The sequence below is a fragment of the Tauraco erythrolophus genome, chromosome 4, assembly GCF_009769465.1.
Source record: "Tauraco erythrolophus isolate bTauEry1 chromosome 4, bTauEry1.pri, whole genome shotgun sequence".
NCBI classification, from domain to species: Eukaryota; Metazoa; Chordata; class Aves; order Musophagiformes; family Musophagidae; genus Tauraco; species Tauraco erythrolophus.
In genome coordinates, this window is record NC_141468.1 from 71,814,481 (window position 1) to 71,840,712 (window position 26,232).

The 26,232-nt window shown below is 37.9% G+C and overlaps 1 protein-coding gene across 1 annotated transcript in view; it reads right to left on the bottom strand.

The window, feature by feature from the left end:
* ANO2 (anoctamin 2) overlaps positions 1-26,232 on the bottom strand; it is a 198,399-nt gene that overhangs the window by 84,071 nt on the left and 88,096 nt on the right. Inside the window, exon 14 of the mRNA XM_086610450.1 lies at positions 15,303-15,386. Coding sequence (XP_086466576.1) covers positions 15,303-15,386 — 84 coding nt within the window. The remainder of the gene's footprint in view (positions 1-15,302; positions 15,387-26,232) is intronic.

Genomic DNA, 26,232 nt, shown 5'->3' on the forward strand with positions numbered 1-26,232 from the left:
CTTATATTTGCTAGTTTATCAATGTACAACTTATGGAATTCCGAGATATAATTTAGTGCTTTTATTTTGAAGAGAATAAGTGCTACTCTTGGCTTCAATGGTTAGTTGATTTTGACTCCACACAAAAGCAAAGGAAATAGCAGAAACTGTAAACTCTGCTTAATCAAACTAACATCAAAATCTATATTTCATATACAGAACCTCTTAGGTCCAGAAGGTGTGTCGCCTTTGCAACCAGGATGTGTATCTTCTCTATCAACTGCACTGCTTCATGTCAGCATAACCCTGAAGGTCAGGGTTTTTTATTTAATTTGTGTTTAAGTCTTCCATTTCAATGAGCAGCATGTAAGCAGTCTTCATAACAGGTCTGTAATTATAGTCTCTCCACCAGATCCAAGAGAAACTGTAGCAAGTTTTAACACTCTCTTTCAGTGATTTCTAAACCAAGTTCTTTTTAAACCAGGTTCAGTGTTTATGTTACATGCATAAGACTACAGGTATGCATAACTGTTTGTAAGACAGAGATTTGTCATGTAAAATAGGAGAGAATGAAGGAACACATCGTGCACTCAACAGTGAAAAAGTAAATCCAAGATGGAAAGGAAGTATTTATTCGTAGTGACTACATTAAAATCCTATGTTACTGAAAAATAGAAAGTGTGTGGGGAGAGGTGGAGGAGGATACAGGCAGGGAAAAAATTAGAATCTTTACAACATCAGTCACACAATGAAATAGCTCTTAAAAGTTTGATTTTGGCATTATTAGTCAAGACAAAATATATATTTTTCTGCTGCTGTGATAATGCATCATGGCATGGCGATAAAATCAGCTAACAAGAATATTTTTGGAGTGAAGTCTTCCTCTTCGCCTCACTACACGTGGTTTTTTTCTTTTCTTCCTTACAAAAAACTGGCACAAGGAGATGGCATGGGATAGCAAGTTTTATGCACTCTTCACTACTTACACAACTATTGGTTTTGAACTGTTTATTTTACGTTGCTTTTGGCCTTATGTCTCCTAAATGGATGGCAATTAACTCCTGTAAGTTGTTCATAATTACTCTTTTCCTCAAAAGCCTGTGATTATTTTTTTTTTCATTATATTCTTTTCCGGCCTTAGATATTAGCCTTGCTTCTAACTCTGCACTTTAATTGCTCAGATTGGTAATGCTCCAGCTCCCATGCAAATCCATTTAGACCATGTAGTACAAACCTACAAAAATACACTTTTATTTTGTAAAACTCCAAATGTAATTTTAAAATTATGCTTAAATGTACACTTTATTAGTTATTCAATCTTAGCCATTCTAGAAGTTAGTCAAAATGGCCGTTGTCTACTTTCTTTCTTCTACAATCTGTTAAAAAATCTAGTCAAATTTGTGCTTGACTTCATTTTTCTGATTCAGTTTTTGTCTCTCTGAATCCGCTCTAGATTTTCCATTTCATAAGGAGAAACTAACTGGCAAAAGTGGTCTTAAAAGTCTGTGATATTCCGTGGCTTGGCACTCAGGTGAAAAGAGGCTTAATTTTCATAAACAGTAATTTTATACTGGAATAAATAGAAGTAGATGAAAACTTGGCTTTTTAATATGGGAGCATTCTAAACCCTGAAGAAGAGAGTGACAGAACCTGGCCATGCTGTATTTCTTCCCATAACTGAACAAGTCTGTGGTAGGCATACTTAAGAAACAAACATTTGTGTTATATCATATCCATTGGGAAACAAAATCTATCAAGAACAGGACTTACCCACATTCTAAAGCTTTAGATCCTCAGACATTTCTAACATGAACATGTCACCTGCAAAGTTTCCCACATGCTCTACATTAGCTTTCTTCAAGCAAACTATAACTCTATGGCACCTTTAAGTCCCTTTAAAGAAACAGAGGTGAAATATGTGTTGGAGTTCATACAGACAAATTCAGCATGACACCTTTTCCACTACATAGTCTGATAATTTATCTAATTTCACCTGGATGAATCAACAGGTATGCACTTAAACACATGGAAAAATGAAGCACAGAGAGAAAAAGAAGCCATGTCATACACTCAGAAAAACTCAGCTGCAGGTTTGTGTGGAATAGAGATTGAAGGAGAAAAAAGAAACATTAGGATCAGAAGGGACAACAACAATGATAAAGGAAAAAAAGCCCTATGGTACATCATGTGAAATGCAAACAGGGAAAAAGCAGCCACATAATTAGAGAAGACCAAATGGACACGGCCTGAGTTCTAATCCCACCTCTTTCACAGGAAATCCTGTAAACTTTTAAAAACAATGAGATCATCTCCTCTAGTCCTGTAGTGATAAAGATATGCAATGAACCCCTTGCCATTCGTCAGGAACAAGACTAGGCAGGAGTACAGATCATGCAGGACTCCCCCTTTTCAGATACCCACAGAGAGATGCTCCTCTCTTTCCCATTGGACTGAGTAAGCAGCTGCCTTCTTTACTCACAACATACTGTACTCTATGTTTGATTCACTAAAAAATAAAGAAAAAAAAAAAGAGACGATGGAAAATCGTCACATGAAGGACAGCAGAGAAGAATGAGGCATGAAGCACCAAACAGCAGTGGCTGGAAGGCACTGTAGTTGCATTGCCAAATTAACCATTTTAAAATCAGATTTGCTTTTTTTATTTTTAATGAAAATTCTAATAATCATTTTTCCAGTCAGTTCCAGTGAAATATATTGATTTATAACCTGTTAAATATGTGATATTCCCCTTGTGGCGTAACACTATGTGGGTTTACTGAAGTACACTACGTTCCCTTCCTTAGGGAATCAATTATATCATTAAAGACACTAGTTTCGATGGCACAGTTATTAATCTGCCTTTAGTAAACTCACGTTACATTTTGTCCCATTTCTCAAGTACTTTTAGTAAAGCTCAAATTACATTTTCTTTCAAAATGTGCCTATTGTGGTCAAACCAATTTATCTGCACTTGCTTAGATCATTTCTTTCCTGCATTTCACAGAATTGCACAACAGCTGGAGTTGGAAGGCATCTCTGGACATCTTACTCTAATACCCTGCTTAAAGCAGGGTCAGTTAGAGCAGGTTTCTCAGGCCTTTGTCCAGCTAGGCTTTAATTATTTCCAAGGACAGAAACTCCACAAACTATCTGGGCACTTCATTCGGGTGTTTGACCACCCACAGCAAGAGAGTTTTTCCTTATGTTTAAATGGAACTTCCTGTGTTTCAGTTGGGACCCATTATCTCTTGCCATGCCACTGGACGCTCCTGAGACAAGGCCGATTCCATCTTCTTTAATCCCTCCCATATAGGTATTTGAACATATTAGTAAGATTCCCTTGAGCTTTCTCTTCCTGAGGTTCAACAATCCCAGCTGTCAGACTCTCAAAGGCTTGTACAAAGGTATGCCAGATGCTCCAATACTTTAATCAGCTTAGTGACTCTTCACTGGACTCAATCCAGTATGCCCATGTTTCTCTTCTACAGGGAGGCACAGAACTGGGAACAGCACTCCAGCTGCGGTATCACCAGGACTGAGTAGAGGGGAAGGATGCCCTCTCTCAGTCTGTGGGCAATACATGTCCTAATGCACCCAAGGAGGCTGTGACCCTTTGCTGCAAGGGCACGTTGCTAGCTCATGTTCAGCTTGTTCACCAGAGCATCCAACTCCTTTTTTAACAAAGCTATTTTCCAGTCAGTCATCCCCTAGACTGTGCTGATGCAAATTTAGATATAGATTGAACAGCTGATATCCTCCCCTTCCCTTTTTCCAACTAGTTGTCCTGCCTTTGTCTCTTACGTTAAAATCATCACCATACTGTCAGAAAAGCATTGTCTTTGGCAATTAGAATTTCATTTTAACTTCATAGGTGTGTCAGTTATTTTGCGGGGCTTTTTTATCAGTATGTTTAAAGACCTTTCAGTTGTTTTAACTTTCTTTTAAAAAGTCTAATACAGAATTCTTTGCAATTTTTTTGTTTCAACTTTACAGCTATGAAAATACTTTCTTAATAATTGTGAGCTGTCTTCTAACATCTGATGTCTTTTTTGAGGTGATTAAGCCTAATTATGTCCAGAGTCCTTTCCCATTATTTTTTTTCATGCATACTTTGGACTCAAACTCACAATAAGTTTTAGAACTTTGAAATGTTAAGCCTCTTCTTTGTTCAACTCCCAAAACTCTTCAGTCCAGCATACTGCACTAATTGACACCTTTCATTTCTCAAAGATCACCTTATTGCAATAAAAAACTTCATTTACAGACTATTTTTCATTTATTGGATACGGCGTATTTGCTGTCAGTATTGTTTTTGGAATAGCAGATCATTTCAAGAAATATATCTGAAACAGTTTGTTATCTAGAGTTTTGCTGGTTTGCTTCATTATGCTTCACGGTCTGACTCACAAGCTTGTAAGGATAATTCCATAAACATAGTGCACTTTGCTTTATATGTATGAGTTGGTTGACAATGGATCCAGTGAAAAGAAAAATAAAATCAATGATATCTCTATGTTCAATGTTTACAGAAAGAAGAGCTCTTTGAAACTGTTGTAAGTATTTGCTTTATCTGCAAATTAAGAACATTCGTTCCTCGTGTCTGGATTTGATAATCTTTCTGCTTTAAATAATACCCAAGGAGATCACATTAATTTTAATTTTCTTGTTATCCAGTGTCAGTTTTGTCAAAAGAGATGAAATCTCTTTCCATATAAAGAATGACGGTTTGTAGAGTGTTTGAAATATATTCACCAGGCGATCATAAGTAAAAACAATAAGCTGTTTTAAATAATAATTTACAGTAATTTAAACCACAGTTTTTCCATGTTAGCAATCATGTAGAAGGATTGATAAGGTACTATACCTTATCATTGTCCCAAATACATTATCCTAAAAGGCCTGGTAAAATCTCCTTGGTGATCTAACTAGGTATGAGTTGCATACACAAGGAAAACAAATTAAATAATACTAATTATAAGTGTTTGTCTCTCAACAAATTCAAATAGAAAAACACTTTATTTATACAGTGTGTTTGGGTACTTCTTAACTCTGAAATTTCAACAGCGTGCTGCATTATGAATCAGAGAATCTGGATTAAATTTCTTCTCAGTGTTTTGTTAGGTCACTGGCCTTGGTAAAATTACACCTAGATTTCCTCTACAAGAACTTTAATTTAGTATAATTTTACCATTATCACCATCCTCAGCTTTAGTGAAGGCAATGGAAATACTAAGGCCCTTCTGTACACAGTTCCCAGCTAGTCTTCAGGCTACGGAGAAGTCAGACTAGATCCTATCAGAAATGAAAGCAGTCATAGGACTGACTAACCCATGTCATCCAGGAGCTGCCATTCCCTTCCATTGATTTAAAATTAACAGTATACAGTGAAATTTGATCTTCCCTCTCTTGTGAAGATTCTCTACTTCTGATTTTAGGTTGCTTTAACATTCAGTTAACCAGAGCTGACAACTGAGTCTGCATATTTCAGCTTTAAAGTGTAAGCTTTCACCAAGCTGTCCATGAACTTAGAACTGACAGTCAGTGATTGCCCTGTAAGTAAAGGAGGCATCTCTTCCTCCTTCACCAGCATAGTCACTGTACCTTGCTATACAGTCTTTCCTTGCTAAGGAAAAACAGACAGAAAAATATAGGTAGTGATATGAAACTATGAGATGTAAATTGAAGATGGAGAAATAAAGACAAATTTTTGGAGATGGAGAAGAAAAGAATCTGAGGAAGGAGAAGAATAAGACTAGAAAAGATCATGGTAGGAGCTACAGAAAACAGGAATTGATATAAAGGAAAGAAGGAAGAAAAGGCTGAAGCCAAGCAGTGAGGGAGTGACAGTAGAGGAGGAAACAGATGCAAGAAATGAATTCACTGGGTGGACTCAGAATCCTGGGCGGGGGGCGGGGGGGGGGGGAAATCACCTGACTAAAGGATGGCTTTTGTAATGCACCAACAGAAAGACAGAACTGAAGCTGTATTTTTGATACAGCATTTGTAAAACAAAGCAGTCTGACTGAGATACTAAATACTTTGAAATATTAAAGTAGCTTAATTTTTAAAGATCTATTTGCAATGTAAGAGATCAGTATTCACACTTTTAAAATGGTATTTAAGTTGTTTCAAGGAATGAGGTGCAATCTATTTTCCAAGCAATTAATCTCAATAAGAAAATCAAGCACCACAGAACAGGAAAATCAGGTCCAAAAGAAGCAAAAGAGGGTGCAACACTTGGTCCACTAAGTTTTCTATGCTTTCTCCAAACCACTGTAATTTGTTACGCAAGAAAGAATGGCAACTGGTGTCTATGGGCCAGAGAAGATTCCAGGCCGATGTTCAAAACCCATCAGGATGATCTTCACTGTTTCTTGGTAGGGAATAGGTTGCAGGGGAGGGGATTACACAGGCTACCATGCCAGTAAAGTGACCATTTTAAACATGAGACTGATTTTAATCACAAAGTTTATCTAAAAGTTGGCGATTGGACCAAAGATAGCAATAAACTTTAAAATTGCTCTTGCACTTCGGCATCAGACAGTTATATAAGCTTTGTAACATCATCCTTGGATTTTCTGGTTTGATTTCGTGAAACTTCAAGAATAGAAGAAAACCATGTGAGGGGTTGAATTTTGAATAGTTACGTTTACCTACAGAGGAACAGCTAAAGGTACATACATACCACTCCATCATCTCTCAGTCACTCCTTAACGAAAGAGGAGATGCACTAGAGGTTTCTTTTCACTGTTTAAAAAGGTAATATTCCACCTTTACTTATATTATTAGCTATGAACCAGTCTCTGAGGCTAGAGTTGGACTATGCCATTGTAAGCTGTTAAATTAGTCCCTACATCCAAACAAACTTTACACTTTTCGCTACATGAACAATAGAGATTGAAAGCAGCAGCGAATCTGGCATCGTGTGTTAACAAGTAAGAGTCTACTTTTGCTAAATTCAGTTGTACGATACCCAGGCGGCATCACTAGGAGAAAAAGTTGAATTTAATAACCGAGTAAGAGTTCAAGTTTATCTGTTACATGAAATGCCACAGTGTGAAAGAACTTCCAAACAAGATGCCATTTTATCCCTAAATTAAGCGAATCATGAAAATTAGCAGATCAGCAAGCAAGTGGTTTTCTATTAAACATTGTAATAGCTGCAAAAGTTGAGCAGTTCAAACTGACTTCTTTAGCTCTCTGAGCTTAGAGTATGTGGAATTTCAATCTTCATAGGATGGATGCCCAAAGGAATTTAATGTAAATGCAGTTTATTTCTTTAAAATTGCAGACAGGATTGCAGTATGCATCAAATAAAAAATTCTTGGCAACTAGCTTAACTGACTGTTGTTTCTACAGCCAATTTGTGTAAATTTTGTCCCAAATCTGGGCTTCTGTTTTGACCTTGGAGATTAATAGCATGAAATTTACCCTATAAATATGCTCAACAGAAGGTAAAAAATATACTCCAAGATACAGGAGTTTGTCACCAGCACACAGGAAAGGGAAAATACTCTAGTTTTTCCTATGTTCGAGTATCTGCATTAAAGTAAAACCCAATAGACTTCTGGAGATTTATTTTTCAACCTAAGTCTGTACTGTAACCCTCTAACCTGTTATTATAGTCTTTGACTGAGTACAATGTGATAGTAAGTCATCTGCAGTAACTGCAGATTAAGGACTAATACTTCATTACTTACTCAGGCAGAACTCATTAATTTCAAATACTGATGAATAGAACCGGTAGGAATGAGTCTTTCCATTCAGTTTAATAGGAAAGAAATCTGCATCATCTTTAATGTTACCAATAAGAAGCTTAGGCCTCAATTCAAGAAAGCACTTAATTGTATCTGTATTCAGGACGCTGAGGCATGTGCTTGAGTCCCAGTTACATGATTAAACAACACAAGCTGTAGTGCTGCCTTAGAAAGAATGCTTCCTTGAGCCAAAATCGTGATAAGCAACACAAAGACGACCAACAAACAGCAGCCCTGCATTCTCTTGTTTCTAGGTTCAAAGCTCTGTTCTGAAAAAGATCAATGATTTTTATTTTGGCAGAAAGAGTCTCATGAGCATAAGATAGCTTTTTCTTAAAATCCTGGCTCTGATCTGCACTTTTCGGCCTCCAATGGTTGAATAAAAAACCATCCAGTATTCCTAGTTAAACACCATTTTGATGTCTAGACAAAACAATGATGATTTATTCCTTTAGAAAAGACAAGCAATGATTTTGTTTACCTCTAACTTTGAAGAAGAGAAATGGAAGCTAAAGGAGAAGGCTGATGTTATCACAAGGTTGATCTCTATCATCTCTGGAAGGATACTGAGATCAGGGAAGAGTCCTGAGAACTGGAAAAAAACCAATTTTATATCCATCTTCAAAGAAAGGAAAAAGGATAATCAGGGAGTCAGCCTCACTTTGGTCCCTTGGAAAGTGTTTCTGAAACTCATTTCTAAGCATATAAAGGAGAAGCATGTGACTGTGAACACTCATTACAGATTTATTAAAGGTGAATCATGCTGCACCAACTTGATTGTTTTCTGTGAGAAAATGACTAGACTTGTGGACAAGAGGAGACTTGTCAATGTCATTTGCCTTGACTTCAGCAATATACAAGTTCCATGGTCTGGCTCAGAGGGTATTAGCTAATGAGTCATACCCTACCTGGAGACCTGCAACAGCTGGCGTACTGCTGGAGTCTATACTAGGACTGTCTTGTTTAACATCTTTAAAGAAGGACTTGAAGAAGGTGATGGAATGCTTGCTCAGATTTGCAGATGACATCAGCTTGGGGAAAGATCAGTCAATATGCTCAAGTACATGATTGCCATCCAGAGGGACCTAGATAGGCTGAGGGAACGGGTCTATATGAACCTCATGAAATTTGGCAAGGACAAATGCAAAGACTTGTCTTTGAAATGGAAAGCTCCTTGCAGTAGTGCAGACTCTACTGAAAAGGCCCTTTGGTGTCTGTGTAGACAGCAAGATGAATAGGCTGCCCAGGGCGGTGGTTGAGTCCCCATCCCTGGATGTGTTTAAGAAAAGGGTGGACAAACTACTTAAGGATATGGTTTAATGGGAGATTAGGGACGATTGGACTGGATGATCTCTAAGGTCTTTTCCAACCTAGAAATCTACGAAATCTATGAGTCAGGAGCGTATCCTGGCAGCAAAGGCCAAGAGCACCCTGGGCTGTATTAACCAGTGGATCAAGGGAAGTGATTACCTCTGCTTTTCAGCACTGATTAGCCTGCATCTAAAATATTATGTCCAGTTTGGGGCCCTCCAGTAGAAAAATAAATTGTTCAACTTCTGTGAGTCTAGCACAGAGCCCTAGAGCACTTGTCCCATGAAGAGAGGCTGAGGAAAAAGGCTTGCTCAGTTTGTTTAAGGAAATCATCAAGAAGACAGAGTCAAGCTCTTCACAGTGGTGCATGCTGGAAGGATGAGAGACAATGGGCATAAGCTGAAACAAGAGAGGTTCAGCCTGGATATAATGAGAAGTTTTTACACCATGAGGACAGTCAGGCAGTGTACAGAAAGGTTTTACTATTTCCATCCTTGGAGGTTTTCAAGACCTGACCGGATAATACCCTGGGCAACCTGATTTGATATCATAGTTGACACTCTTTAGGGCAGGAGTTTGGACTAGATAAAATCCTGAAGGTATTTCCAACCTGAATTATTCTATGATTGTATATTTCTAAGCATTTTCTTTCTTTGTATCAAGAGTGTTGGAAGAGCTACCTCCTTATGAAGGCTGACTGGAATGTAATTCTAAATACTGGAGCACAGAACAGTGGCTATACATCGGGTTCATTTATTTGATACAAATGGGAAAATCCTGCCTCAGATTTTCAGACACAGAGAGCAAGTTGGACCTCCTTAGCTGCATTTTTTACCCTACACTATAAAAAGATAACTAAATTGCAAGACAAAAATAGGGAAGAGGTTTGAATACACATCATATACCCCACAGTCAAAGAACCCACATATCTAAATAAGAACACACTGAAAGACCGTGTCAACAGTCTTTTGAAGACACAAATATGATTATGAATACTCCAGTACAAAACTGATGTAACCCAGAACTCAAATGAACATTAAAATAATCAGAATTATAACATTTACCCTTCAAATGTGAACTCATCCAATTAGCCAATGAAATATTGGTACAATAAAGAGAATTAGATCTCTCTAAGTTTATCACAGTAAGCGTCCTTATTAATCTTCAGTCATTCTCCATTTTTTATTTTCAAAGGTTAATGATGCAAGGAATATGTTGAAAAGAAAAAAAAAATCAGTTATTACGTATTCCTCTTACTATTCCATATGCTTGGAAAGTTATTTGTCAAAGTAAAGCTATCAAAGAGGCTGGAAAGACACTGACCAATTTAAGAAATACTGGATCAAAATTAGTGGTTTTATCACATTAATAATAAGGTCCAATAAATGCTAAACAATTATTTTCTCAGTATTAATGATTAAGAAACTCTGAGTTTATTTACATTTCTTTTACAGTTCTGATTGTTCAAACTAGTATTTATGAACTTGATTTCTTATAATCTTGGTTTCTTCTACAGAGTTACAGCTAATATATAAAAAAAGAGATTTTTTTTCCCTTTATTAATCTTACCAAGGACTTCTTTAATAAAGAGGTGGGCTTCAACATCTGAAATGTTTCTTAGACCTTATGGAAGATTTGCTCATGCAAAACTGGGTAAGGAATCAACTAGTAGCAAGAATTACTGTTTCATGTTTTGCAATGCTGAAATTTTAAATATCTCTATATATAAAGTATTTGTCAGCAATGTACAATTGTACTTCATATTTACCTTCATCATCCTTACACTAGACACCTTTCTCTTCAAACCAGCTTGCTTTAATTCACTTGTTAACTGAAACAATGGTTTGGAAAGAAATATTTCATTCTTTTATTTCAATTACCAGCTGAATTAACAATTCAAATAACTTATTCTTCTACTTTCATATTTAAAATGAATTAAAGGCAAGATAGAATGCCAGATTCTATTATTCCCAGGGTTTTCTCCAAGTAAGGACATGAGCCAAGAGACAAGCCCTTTTTTCTATAAAGAAGATTTTCCTTGAGAAATATGTAGAATGAGTTACTCGGTTTCCTGCCAAATAGGAAAGATAAGAACATGTATGATGTTGCACCATGTTTGCCAGATCAGCTGGATGTTTATGAAAAGGAGTAAGGGCCTGATCCATCGCTCCCAAAAGTGACTGGAAGGCTTTCTTTCCATCAGCTCCAGTGAGAGTTGGATCTAGCCCCATCTGCATGATTTCAGGCACAAGACCAATTTTCATTTCCTGACCTGCATATATTTCCATTGAGAATATTACTATTGCAAAGAGAGAGGAACAGCTTATCAAAGATTACAAATATCCAACACCTTTTTTAGTTAACATTCTGCAGTTACAGCAACTTTACCCTATTCATTAAATACTTCTACCCACATCTTCCATGTTATAGTGTATTAAGCAAGAAAAACAAAAAAATGACATGAATTGTTTTATTACAAAAATCGCATCTGCCATATTTGCATGGTTGTATTATCAGGCACATGCATTTGCACATGCACGTATAAGCCTTCATCTCTGCTGCAAGGACAAAGTCTTTTAATGTACATGAATCAGGAAGCTCTACATTCCAAGCCTTCATTTATGTGACTGCAAAGAATCAAACAGTGCTATTGATTATAAGCTAAATCATTGCAAGTTTCCTGAATCAGTCTCTTGGAATTTGTCATATTTTAAAATGAACATTATAATTTGTAAGGACTATCTGTTTATGCATTTGCTGTGTAACCTGAGGCATTTCATGTAAATGTTTCAACTCCTTTAGCTTTAAATGAGTTCTCTTCTGAAATAGTAGAACCTTCGGGTGGTATTGTAAGAGTAACTTCACACCAACCTTTTGTGAAGTGCTCTGATCACTCACAGTTTCTTTCCTACTCTCAAAATAGCCAATAAAATATTTATCAAAACAGCCTGAACCACACAGAGTGGTGTAGGCTGAAATTTTTTTCTTTGCTTATTACAGTAGCGTAAATACCCTAAGTAGTATTTGTATGAAAGCTATATTCTATAACACAAATCCCATTGGACAATACATTAGATCTGTAATACTTTCTATACCCAGTCTCATCAAGCTGATTTGGAATTTGTTGCCTGGGTAGAGTGACTCATATGTTTACTGGCACTGACAGGTGCTGGGCATCTTCCACACTCATTAAAGTTAATGACTTCAACAGCAGACAGGGAAAACTGCATGTTGAAGTAGATTTGCTCTTAACAGGTATTCCCCAGTTATCATTTAAGAGAGTATGTAAGTGGTGTCAATTTTCTTCTGCAATCACAAAACCAGCCCATAACCAAACCCCTATCCCTTCATTGCAAAAATAACCCAATTAGCTTCACAGGGACTCCTTGTTGGAGTAAGTCAAGAAAATAAATTGCACTGTACACAGAGATTTCCACATAAAAGCTCAGTTTCTTGTCATAAAACTAGTCACATCCTGACCGGAACAGAGGAATTAACATACTGGAAACAAGCCAGTAATTTTATAGAAATATATGCCTTTAAGTAAGCTCTAAATCAGTATTCTCACAATAACCATAGCTTTGGCATAATTTCTATCCCAACAAGCCACAGCTGCTGAACTGTAGACTTCTGACTTCATATTAGGTATTTAATGAGAAGTTTTAGGCAGTGATGTCAGAGCCTGTCCTTTGATATCAATGCAGCACACTACAGTTGTCGACCAGCTACACCCAAAAGATACGCCTTTAAATTGCAGTAGCTAGCTAAAAATATTCAGACGAGAACTTCACAGACTTATGCCTTGACATTAGACTGTCAACCAAGATATGATATGACTGAGACCTCACAGGGATCTGTGTGTTCATACAAACCCAAGAAATCAGCAGGACTGAATCTTTAACTATAGAGAAACCTCTACTTTGATCCCTTTCCAGACTCTAGATCTCACTATTAATATGACAAAGTCCTGCACCCTGGCTTCCACCCAACAAGACCAAAGTACTAAGCCAGAGACCTCACAGAAACCTGTGCCTTAATATTAACCTGCCATGCAAAAGCTCCTGAGCTAATGGTCTTGCAATGAGTATAACATAAAGCCATCTGAAGGAGGAAAAAGAAAAGATTAAAACCTCTAGAAATTAGGCAGAAGAACTATTGCAGTCTTAAACACTCATCACTTTTAAGGTCTAACTTTTCAGGATCTTCCAAAGCAAAGTATAATGGTACATTTCCACAGTCACATTAAACATAACAGTTCTGTTAAAGAACTGGCCTTTTTTCTCTTCAGCAGGTCTTACACAAATATTTCTTGCCCTTATAACATCATAAGACATTGAGATACAAACCACTGATAAACACATCTTCCAAACCCAGACTAATATGCTGCTTGCTGGAAAGAATTTGAGGGAAATAAAAGAAGTGATTGCAACAGAATTAGTAAGCAAAATGTTGACTAATGGGAAACTGCTCAGAAGTTTGTAATATATTTCAGTCACCTGGGGAGAGATGATAGTCTGTAAATTCCAAGATGAATGCATTTATTAGAATTTTACCTTAATCAATCCAAATGAAATGTTCTGCCATATGAATAGCTGTTTGCTCCCTATGAGTAACGGTTTGATGGCAAATGTCAAAGTACTTCATTTTTAATGAAGTTTAGAAAAGAGATTGAGATGACTCTGGGAAACTTCTCCAGACAATATTTAAATGCCTCAAGGAACTAAATTATTTTTTTTTCCCAAAATTACTTCAGAATTACTAAAAATCAGGAGCTTTGCAGTTCAAAATGCCTACACCAATTTCCAAGATAGGATTTTGTCTCTTATAAGGATATTGGAGAAAGTCTGTATATAGATGCCTCGAAAACTTGAAGCAAATATTCTCTTTCTGAGTGCTATTTTTTCATCTGTATTGGCACAAAAAGTAATTGGAGAAAAAATATTCCAGGAAAGCCTTTCCCTTCATGATGTCTGAAAGGAGCTCTTCCCATTTTTATAGTGCTGGATCTTCATATTGTTCCTCATTTTCCACCTGTGCTCTTAGCATTTTTCATTGCTTTCTTTTACCTTAAATTAATTTCTAATTTATAATGCTGTAATTTCTCGTTTAAGCAATATAATCATCTAACACTGCCTCATGACTACAAATGTCTAATATACTACGCCATCAATCGTTGACTTGTTTCCAGATTTCACTCACTTTAAGTCAGAAAAATCTGAATGGCAGCAGCTGCTTTATCCATATTTTACAGTCTTTGATCCCTTGCTTGGAAGGCCTAGAGAACTGCTTAATATGTAAGGGAAGACCTCCCCTTGCAGCTATGTGAGAGACCCTGCTCATATTGATCAAGAACCAAAGCCCATTAAAGTAATTGAAAATCTTTCAATTGTCTTCTGTGGAGTTTGGTTGGACCCAACAGGTGAAAGGCAGTCTCACTGAGATGAAAGATTCACTGGAAACACTTCACAATCTTGACAATGATCAGCAGAAGAAAGGGATAATTAAGTTCTTTCATAAGCTGTAAGGCTAAATTTGTTGGACCAGACCTGAAAACTGGAGTATTCTCCACTTAAGATACTGGTTCTCAATGTTTAAACAGATTAAACTGTTTCCTTCCATCTGGAAGCTGGACATGGTTTTGGAAGGCTTTGGCTTTGCTCGTGCATGTGGCATGCAGGGAATAAGCAATGGTTAACCAAGCCTAAAGGACAAAGTCTACAGCGATTTATGAGTGTTTTAGGAAATAGACCTCAATCTGCATTTTGCAAGAGAAGACTGGGAAAAAAAAGTGCTTGTTCTTAGGCTTGAAATAGCCGTAGAAAGCCTAAACACACTTCAATCTGAAAATGATATACCAATCACTATTTTTCCATTTATATCAGAAACGCTATCAAAACTTTACAGCTGTGTAACTGCAACATGATTAAAGATGCCAATGTTACCTATGCAAATAAAATCACTATAATAAAAGCTGTTTTCTTTATTGTTCACAAAGTACTGAAATGAACTACCTGTCAACCACATTCCTATGCAGACTGCTTTAGTTTTCAGAGCTAGCAAAGTGATGACCTCAAAGCCTTTCAATGGCACTGCAGGGCTGTACAGCACCAGAACCCTGGCAAGCAACTTCCAAGGCTGATTAAGTGCACCAAAAAGTGTCTTTTGCAAACAACCCATCAGAGACAGACAAAAAGGTGATCATAATATAACAAAACACAAATCCAATATAAGTGAAAAGAGTAACTTGCATCTTACTTCATTTGAATTTTCTGTTGTGATGTTTTTATTTTTCAGCTTTTTCTGCAGCAGTTTGGTTTCATACTCTGGTCGGGGATGCTCCTGAAAAAGGCAAAACACAACCAAATATGTGATTATGATTAAGAGAAAAGAAAAAAAAAAAAAGATCTGGTCACTTATTCATGATCCAAGCCATTAAGATGACTCAATACCACAGCACCTTTTGGACTACGGGGATCACTACCTAGAGGTATGGGATGCAGGGGAAGAGCATTTAGGGATTGCATATGACTTATTATGGGATGTTTAGGGGAGGAACCAAAGGCAGGGAAAGGAGGGATCTAGGTCACCTGGGGAGGAACAACTGTGATAAAATAGAGGGATATGGGGATTAAAAGGGCCAGTCACATGTAAATAGTTTGCTGGTCTATACAGAGGTCCGACCACCAGCAACTGGAGCAAGAGCAGGTGTGAGACTGAGTATGTAAGCACTAGTAGAGATCAAGCTGGAGTAGCCAGCAAGGAGACGAAGTGCCTGGGAGCCAGAAAGGTGTCTCTACAGGTGAGACCATGGTGGAGTTGGCTATCAGAGGGAACCAGAGGAGTCCCAGCCAACTGTTAGAGAGACCATAGGGTCTAGGAGTCTCTAGGAGAGCAACCCACTGCAGACAGTGTGTGCGTGCGTGTGCGTGCGTGCGTGCGTGTACGTGTGTGTGTCTTCAGGGTCAAGACCAGGGTGGGTTGGCTGCTGAGGAACCAGGGGATTTCCAGCCAGCTCTGAGGAAGTAGGACATATGTGTGAGTGAGCAACCAGAGAGGGGCTGTAGCGTTGTGAGCTTGTGCTTCTGGATGACAGCAACTGGGGAGACTGGGGCCCAGGGACATTACTGGGAAGAATGAGCGAGCCCAGCTGCTGGGGGAATCTGTATTGTATGCAAGAACGTATGTATATTGTCATTAACAGACCTCCATCCCGCTCCACCAGGGAGAGAAGCAGGATGAGGCCATTGTGCTTCTGTGTGTGTGTGTCTGCCTGCCTGTATGATCTGTGTGGCTGGCCATGTATATATGCGCATATGTGGTGTATATGTATATGTATGTGTCTGTGTATGTATGTCTACTGGGAATACTTGCTTAGCCTCACTACAGATTGGACCTGGGGGCATGGAGCTGTGGCTGCCTCATCTCTCTTGGGCTGTTGTATCTGGCCAAGTTTCCCTTATCGATAACCTTTCAAGGTTTGCTTGCAAATTATCTTTTTCTTTTCCAAACTAGAGCATAAATTAAGCATAGTAGCACAAATTTATCAGGATTTTAAAGAGATAAACTGATAAAAAAGACAAATGTCACGTATCTCCTCATTCCTACCAAGTTCTGAATTCATTCAGAGCCTGGAATTTGGACTCGATGCCTCCCATAAAAAGGCTATTCCTACAGTATTGGTCGTATCATCCATCCTTACTATAATTAGAACATATGCTTATCAGCTCAGTCACAAAAGTGACTTATTAACACTTTTTAATGAATCTGATAGCTGTGAAGAGAATAAAAAACACTTCAAAAAAATAATTAATCCTCATGTTCAATAGCATGGGAGTTACATGGAACTGCAGCAGTCTTCCTTGGGGAATACATGTGCTGTTCATTTCCTGTTATCTGTTAACATTTTCACTACATCAGACACCATCTTGAGGATTCTCTGTTCCACACCAGGACATAGATACAGTGTGACTTTGAATGCATTGTTTATCCTCATAATGAGATTTTCCTGACACATCGAACAGGTATGTGGGCACACTACCATTTAAATAACTGCCTTAAATGCGTATTTCCATGTCTTTTTTAATTCTATGAACAAGTCATATGCATGTCTTCCCTAAAGGTAGTCCCACTAATGATACATGCATTCTACTACATACTGCTCCCATGGAGTCTGGTACTAACATGGTGGGTTGAGGGAACTTTTTTTCTCTAAAGCTGAAGTACAGCTATGCCTCTGAGTCTCTAGCACTACGATGCTATACCAAACAAATATAATGAAACTGCTAGCATGACAGCTTGTTTTATACTTGTAATTTCATATACTATTCAAATTAATAAAACATGTTCTAAGAGTGCAAGTGTGACACTCTTTGCATCATAGAATTCTTTTACATTACTTACACCTCACATAAAAGTCAATACCACAATGAATGAAGTTCAGGAATCACTATAGCACTTCTTGTCACAAGGGTCACTGTTGTTACTGCTTACAAAGGGCTATGAGTGCATGTGGAACTCCAAGAAATAATACGCATGGGTAATCTCTGACATTATTAAAGTTGATTAGCAGCAAAAATGGTGGTGAGCAGGATGGGGAAAGGAAAGATACAACAATAAGTGTTCGAAGATGCTGTGGTCAACCCACGTAGCTTGATGTTTTCTAAGTTTTCACTAGCTTCTTGATTTGTGTTACTTCGTATCACACTTCCTCAGATAAGGTTCAGAGGTCAGATGGCAGAAACATCTTTAGACTTAAATGAAGAAAGGATGAAGGCATCAGGCATATACGGCTACACGAGGGGACACAGTTTGAAGAAAGTAAGGAAATGAGATAAATGAAGCTGCAAGAAACTGAGGAAATCTAATCACACTATGGGAGCACCTGCAGAGCTGAAGAGGCTTTCTTCCTTTTTTCTTATTTTCTGCTAAGCAAAGCATTCTAGGACACCAGGAGCAGCTGCCAGAGGTCAGAGCAACTTTTGAAAATTGTCTTGAAAGGTAACAGGGTGAGAAAATAAAATGCCAAGCAAAATACTGTAACTTTCTTTTTTGCTATTGACAGTTTTGGTTTGAGTGCATATTCTGTTCAAATTTGGTCAAGTTATGTTCAGTTTTTGCAGTAAAACATTTCAACGTGCTTTTAACTGCATTTCATACACCTACATCTGTATTGGAAAATTAGTTGATCTATCTTCCCTGAATCTTCCAAGTCATCTTACCCTTGACTGAACAGACCACAGCATCTCCTGGAATGCATGTATCTATATATTCTTTTTATTAGCATATTGCATGAAACGTTTCTTTACAATATAGATTTAGAGATGCTTGATCTTGATCATATATAAATGGATGTGAAGGAAAAATTCCACTCTGCTGTAAAAAGAGTGTGATTCAGAATCAATTCTTTGTCTGAAAATGGGAAGAGTTCTACAGTTAGGACAATAAGCTAGAAATAGTTGTGATGACTTGAAGAAGGCCAAATGTCCATGTAGGGATAAATATGAATCCCACGATGCTGGAATTTTGCCAGTACAGCTGCCAGACACTTATTGAAAATCATATGAGCCAAGGTACTTTGAGGCCAAACGAATGCTCAGAGTAGAAAACTATAATTCCCATCCTGAAAACAAAGAGCCAAATAATGAAATTTCTACTCAGACAAAACTCATATTGATGTCAGTGGGAATTTTCCCCGAGAATGGTCTCCAGGATTTGCCTCAAACTACAACACATGTATCCACTACACGTTGCAAATTAAGGCTCTGTAATGCTAATGATCCAGTTTGATAAGAATATATAATGCAAACTGATCTCTCTTTAATTTCTCTTTGATATAGGAAGAAATGATAATAGAATTTTACAAAGCATGCGTGACAAACACATCTGGATTGCTAAGAAAAAATAGAACCTTAGAAACTATCTCAGATTAACAGATCAAAGGAGTTATGAACAAAAAAAAAGCCAACCTACTGCTTCATTTTTACAGTTTAAGTAAAGTCAAAGAAACACTACAAACTCATTGAACATCCTTATCCTAATACGCTGAGCACAAGCAGAGCAGCAAAGCAGCACACACTGGCAGGAAGGAAGGCTTCCACAAATGAGAACTGGAATGACTTGTCTGCTGCCCCAATCAAGATGGAAACTTGGAAGGAAGAGAATAGAGAGCCCAGCTGTTCTCTGCTGCAAGAAGATTAATTATTACAAATCAAGGACTAAACTCCTCTATTTCTTACAACGATGACACAGTGGGTAGTGGGGCGAGAAGTCCAAGGAAGAAATTGTCATTCGCACCTAGTAATGGGATGCTCAATCAAGGAAAAACACTTTTATATCTCAGCAAGTATGAAGGGATTACTGGTACATGTTCATAGTCTTTTTTAGTCCAGATCACTTGCACAATAAATTTGATTAATGTAGAATTAAAACAAAAGCTTAGATCAGTCATCTAACATTATTACAAGTTTTGGGATGTTAAAAGACAAAATCCACTGTACAAGTACATAGGAACTCAGTTATCAAAGGTATTTTAAAGCAACGTAAAACAGAAGTCGTTAAAACAAAAGAGCCTATAAGGTATAGTACGGAAATATATTTGCCAGATGGGTAGATATAATGCCTTTCTTTGCTCCCATTGAGCAAGAACAGCAGTAATGCTTTGGAGGATTACCTGCAAAACCAAATTTTGAAATATGGCCTCAGATTTTTAAGTGCTCTTAAGCTAGGACCAAACAACCAAATGTTGCCATTGCAATGTCAAGATATCACATTTTGTGGGAAACTGTAGCAGAACATAGCATCATTTATATTTGTTCATAATTCAATTCAAATCCAAACCATTTAAATACTCCTACATCAGTAAGTAGAATTGTGTGAAGCCAGACGTTCCTTGAACTATGGTATTGAAAATTTTGCTTAAAATTATTTATTCTGCCACATGATAAGTCACTGCTGAAACAAACGAGCTGACAAATATAAAGAAGAAAACCAGCTGTAAAGTTGGATGCTAGCCCATTAAAAGGGGGCATCACTCAGCTTGTCAGTGGAACAACTTCCAGCTTACCTTATTGCTCTTTGATAAAATATTACATGGACTCCAGAAAATTTAAAATACCTGTGCATATCACTGTTACGTCTATTGGTTTTAATTGTCCTATGGCAGTATCATGTGGTTGCAGCCATGGACTAGGATCCTCACTTCAGCCACTATACAAGCACAGAACCCCTTCTCCAAAGAAATGTTCTTAAAGAATGCACTTTTACCCCCTTATGCACTGTTCTCTTTTTTTTTGTCTAATAATGTCTAACAGTGAGAACACTTGGCTGTGGAGGCACTCTTTAGGGGAGAGTGTTTATGGAAATTTTTCTCTGTCAATATTTAAGATTGAGTGTACTTTAGATGGATTACAGATTTGTAGCTCTCAAAAAGAAATACACTAAACACTGCAAAATCCTTTAAATTTGATCTAAAATAGCTGTTTCACAAATCATAACATTATTGTCTCAAGATGAAATATCTTACAAATTAGCAAGGTTAGAAATCAACTGTTTCCTCAAACTAAGATAAGGTATTTTTCATCTAAGCAAGATGAAAATCAAGAGACACTGAACTTGTCATTGGTTCAAGGCTATGTATTAACGTATTATAGACTCATTTAGGTTGGAAAAAACCTTGAATATCATTGAGTCCAACCATTAACCCAATACTACCAAGTCCACCACTAAACCATGTCCCTAAATGCCACATCTACAAATCTTTTAAATACCTCCAGGCCTAGCGACTCAACCACTTCCCTGGGCAGCCTATTTCAATGCTTGACAACCCTTTCAGTAAAGAATTTTTTCCTAATATCTAATCTAAACCTCCCCTGGTGCAACTTGAGGCCATTTCCTCTTGTCCTATTGCTTGTTACTTGGGAGAAGAGACCGACACCCACCTCACTACAACCTCCTTACAGGTAGTTGCAGAGAGTGATAAGGTCTTTCCTCAGCCTCCTTTTCTCCAGGCTAAACAACTCAAGTTCTCTCAGCCACTTCTCATAAGACTTATTCTCTAGACCCTTCACCAGCTTTGTTGCCCTTCTTTGGACATGCCATACTCCAGCACCTCCATGTCTTTCTTGTAGTAAGGGGCCCAAAACTGAACACAGTATTCGAGGTGCGGCCTCACCAGTGCCGAGCACAGGGGAATGACCACTTCCCTGCTCCTGCTGGCTGTGTTATTTCTGACACCAGCCAGAATGCTATTGGTGGTCTTGGCCACCTGGGCACACTGCTGGCTCATATTCAGCTGGATGTTGATCAATACCCTCAGGTTTTTTCCCACCAGGCAGCTTTCCAGCCACTCTTCCCTAAGCCTGTAGCATTGCATGAGGTTGTTGTGATCCAAGTGCAGGGGCCAGAATTTAGCCTTGTTGAACCTTATACAATTGGCCTTGGCCCATCGATCAAGTCCATCCAGATCTCTCTGTAGAGCCTTCCTAAACTCTAAGAGATCAACAGTCCCACTCAACTTGGTGTTATCTGCAAACTTACTGAGGGTGCACCATGGTGATCCACAAGAAACTTAGAGAGAAGTTTAAAAGAGGAGGTCACTGATGCATGAAAGAGGCAAACGTTTTGTAGATTCATCCTATTACAGCTGGTCACAGGTCATAGACTTTAGATCTATAATTGAGCGGGCAATTAGCTGTCAAAGTTGAATGCTAAATCAAACTTACAACATAGTACTTGTATCAATCCCATGGATAGAACTACTGCAAATGTCATTAATTTCCCTGTCTTTCCCTTACCAGGGATAAATAAGTGAATATAAGGTAAGAATTTTTCTAGCATGCCAGATCTGAAAGTCTCTATCAATCTCTCCCGTTTTAATAAGGATGCTTTATAAACAGCCCAGTTTTTCTGCCACACAGGAAACTCTCTTTCCGGTAACAGCAGATGAGATTTTTGTTTATGAAATAGTATTTTCTCAGCACTGCCTATTTATGATATTTCTGGAATTTTTGTTTCCCTGGAGTTTTCTTACTTTGAGCCTCTGTGCAGCTGGAACCCATGGCTTACAGACAACATGGCTTACTAAGTAAAAGCAATGTAAAAAAATCATTCTAAGGTACACTTCCTAAAACATCTTAAAGCACATGTATAAGAGGCAAGCCACCAAAAGCTTCATAATATCCAGAATTATCTGGTTCCAGAAAGTGTGTATTCTGACCAACCACCATTTTTCCAAACCTTTGTGAACTTTTCAAGTTGAGCCATGATTTGGATCAGAGCATTGTCTCCTCTCTAATGGGGAGAAATATAGGTACTTTAGGTAATCGGAACTAAAAATCTCTTTGACCATAAATATTTGTTCAGTCTTTATTAATTTATTTCAGTCGTATCAGTGCCACATTTCATTATTTCCCATAAATATCTCAATGACTGGGTTTACAGCCGGGAATGTTCATGAAAACAACTTATTCGAAGCAAATTGAATGTTGAATTTGTAGTCAAAATCTTTTAAACTTGAGGCTTGAGTTTAACGTCTTAAGTTTTACAGCAGCGTAAGCCAATCTAAGCCTGGGCTCCCATACTCTCCGACTCAATTTCACCTTGCACTTACCACACATTTCCATTTCTGTCTTTACACTGACACCAGTGCATATCCAGCTGCATAGTATGACCAGGATAAAAGCTCCTACCCCTCATACCCTTGGTTACCCTTCAGCTGTATCAGCTGTCTGAACTGTTCACCGCTCAGTTGTATGATTGCCAGCATGCATGGAAAAGGAAGCACAAGATTGCATGGCTGGGATACCAGTACCATGGTAGTGTGGATTTAGATTGGCTTAAGCTGCTGTGCAGCTGCAATCTATAAATGAAGTTGCAAGCTACACATGAGATGATTTAATGGCTCTCAATTACTAAAACGGTCTTCCTAACCCACACGTTCTTCTCTTCCCCTACCCAATGCTCTGATCATACTATGTGAAAACTTATCTAATTAATTGGTCCCCTCCACCAGAAACACTGTCCACTTTATTTCTGGAATTACTTCTCCACAGGTTTAGACAGTAGGTTCCAGTGATGGATGAGACACTAAAATTAGTAGCATTGAGACATTTTATGCAGCATCACCCTGTGAGTCTAGATCTTCCAAACAAAGATTTCAGAGAACAGCATGGCCAATATATTAAAAAAAAAAAAAAAAAAAAGAAAGAAAAACTAGTCTCTTAATTTTATAAACTGAGATAAATAAATCCATAGATAATCACCTCAGGGGGAAAAAAAAAACACATTAATTTAGAAAAAGAGAGAATCACATCTCCCATTAAAGTGAGAGGAAGTGTTTTGATTTTCATCTAGAAACTGTGCCATGTAGTTCAGGTACCCAAATTTACGTTTTGGATGCTTTTGATCTGTTAGGTCTAGGGAGGCTGGTCACTCATCTTCTATGGAAGAGCCAATGGAACCTAGATGTCTAACTTTCAGAGTCCTTTGAAAATCTCAGCTCAAGATGTCTACCCTAATTCACTCATATTTGAAAATGCTGTGATAAGCATACATTCAGAGATAGTGAGAATTTCATTATTGTATAATGAACTGTTAATGGACAAGCTACAAATCAGAACCTTTTCACGCAAACCTACATACAAAAATAGCACAAACTTTCTACACTGCCTAGAAGAAATTTAATCTTGCAGTAGAAGTAGCAGAGTAGGATGAGAGTAGGAAGATGAGATCTAAAATGTCAGTGGTGTTTTGCTGATTTGAGGTCAAGATCTAGAATCAAAAAAAGTGCTTATGTTTTCCATAGGTTAGAATTATTTCTATAGCTCTGACCCAGAAAGGTATGGATCAACCTGAAAAAACCCCACACGCTTATGTGCTCTTGGAAAGTAGTGAATAAAGCAAGGCCATTTGAAACTTTTATCAATAAAACATTGTCTCGCACCACACAACCACATATTTGATATAGGTTTAATATGGGATAGTTTTTATAGGCATGACTTTACAACCATGTTGCACTACTCATAAGTGTCCACACACACGTGAAAATTAAGGAAATTAAACAAAATAAAGAAGCCTAAAAAACCTCCTGAAGAATAGGAAACAATTCCGCTGAAATATGATGAGTTCTGAAACTGCATTCGTTTTAAACAATTGGCAATTCTGGCTGTCATTAAACAATATCACAAAGTATTGTCCTTAAATTTTAAAATTTCCAAGTTCAAAAGTACTTTTAGAAATAAATTCCACTGGGTGTAGTACTTTGCACAGATTGACAGAAGATCTACTTCTCCTTCCATCTTATTTTAGTCTTGATTAATCTTCCTGTGTCAATGACACTTCATGGGAAAAAATCACAGAATAAATAACAATGAGCTAGCAATAAAATACTTTATAGAAGAATAAACGACATTGAGGCCCCTTTATTCTAGTTCATTAGAATAAGAGTTTCTTAACACATTTCCACATTATTTATATATGCATTTGGGTTTAAAAAAATTGCAGCCTCCATTCAAAGGCACAATAAACATAAAATGCATATTAAATATAAAAGAAAGATAATTTTCTTTAAAAAAAGTTATTTCTCCACATAAGAGAATACAGAATGACATGGTGCTGAGTTTCCTGGCGCAAACATGTGAACTAGAACCAGATTCCGATCTCCTTGTTAACACCAATGGCAAGTTAATCTTGGACTCTGTCAGTGTGTGTAATTTGTCTGATACTGTATCAGCCCAAGATATCTTCAGTGCACAGGAAATCTGATTTTGTTAGGTGCAGCAGAGGAGGACAGAGAGGAGGGAAAATTAGGGCTGAGAAAAAACAATGGTGTCTAAGAGGCCTTTGTATGAGAGAGCTGGGAGAGGGAGTAGTGTGACTTTGGGGGACCTGAAAAAGGCAGACAGGGTTTGTGACACTCTGGGAGACGAGAAGGTCCCTCTCCATCTCCTTATACTCGTCTCCCTCAGAACACACGCTCCCTTGCAGTACAAAATCCTCTACCCTCACTCCATATCTTGCCTGCTCTGCAAGCAGCATATTGCTGGCAAACCTTGGTTACCCATCTGGATCTCCTGGGTCACTAGGAAGGAGAAAAGGAAAAAGGAAAGGCCTAGAGATGATCTGTGTTCCTAGAGAGGCAGTGCTGGATAAAGATATGGGATGTGGTAGGTCAAGGCAGAGAACTACTGGAAAGCAGGACTTTCTTCCCTGTTGCTCCTTTGCTCTACCAGTAGCTCCTGTTTTCCATTGTCCATGCCATGACCATGCCCTGGGCAACAACCACCTCAGTAGAGAGCTGTGCTGCACAGGCTGGAAGAGCCCATTCCAGCTATTCCTCCATAGCTTCATTCTCCAAGCAACTGCCCACCTCTGTGCTTACACCAGAGAATGTGAAGATGTGAGCCTCCTCTCTGAAGTCAGGGGGAGGAAAAAACTCATGCAACCTCAGGTGACCCAAGCTTTGAGTGGCCCATCACAACATCCTGAGGAATCAAAACTACCTATAGGGAATCAAACATCTTTGAGTCTTGTAGACAATTCAGTCCTGGGAAGGATACAGGAGGTCATTGTAATGGAAAAGGAACAAAAGAAAGGAAATAAAAGTAAGTTGATATGTTTGGTAGAAGAGAAATAAAAGAGGAAAATTAACTAGAGCCTCAGTATATTGTGGCACATCTCTGGATCAACAGTCTTGGAATTAAAAAACATATAATTATATATCTTTACCAATTTCTTGGTGAGCAAAGTAACTTGCTTTGGTTCTTACAGTTTACAAATTAAAACAGCTTGAAGTGTGCCTTCATGTGTAGTTTTTTAATGGAGCAACAGCTGGTACTAAATAGTTTCCCCTAAGGCCTGAGGGATAACATGCGTTTTTCAACATTCCTTCCCCACCTACACTAATAAAACTCTCATCCTCCTAAACATAGCACTTAAGTCTAATGTTGAAAGGACTTGTTCAGAAGATCAGGGCTATCCTAGGATCATTAATTAGTGTTAACAGAAATTTAATGAAGATGACAGAAGATTCACTGGAAGGAGTGATGAAACCCAAGAAAAAGTAGTAAAATAAACCATGGAGAGAGATCAAAAATATTTGGAAACATAGGCCCAACAGGAAAATTAGAATAGGCATGGGAAAAATGTGATAATGCATCTGAGGAAAATAACCCAAACTGAAGATCTCATT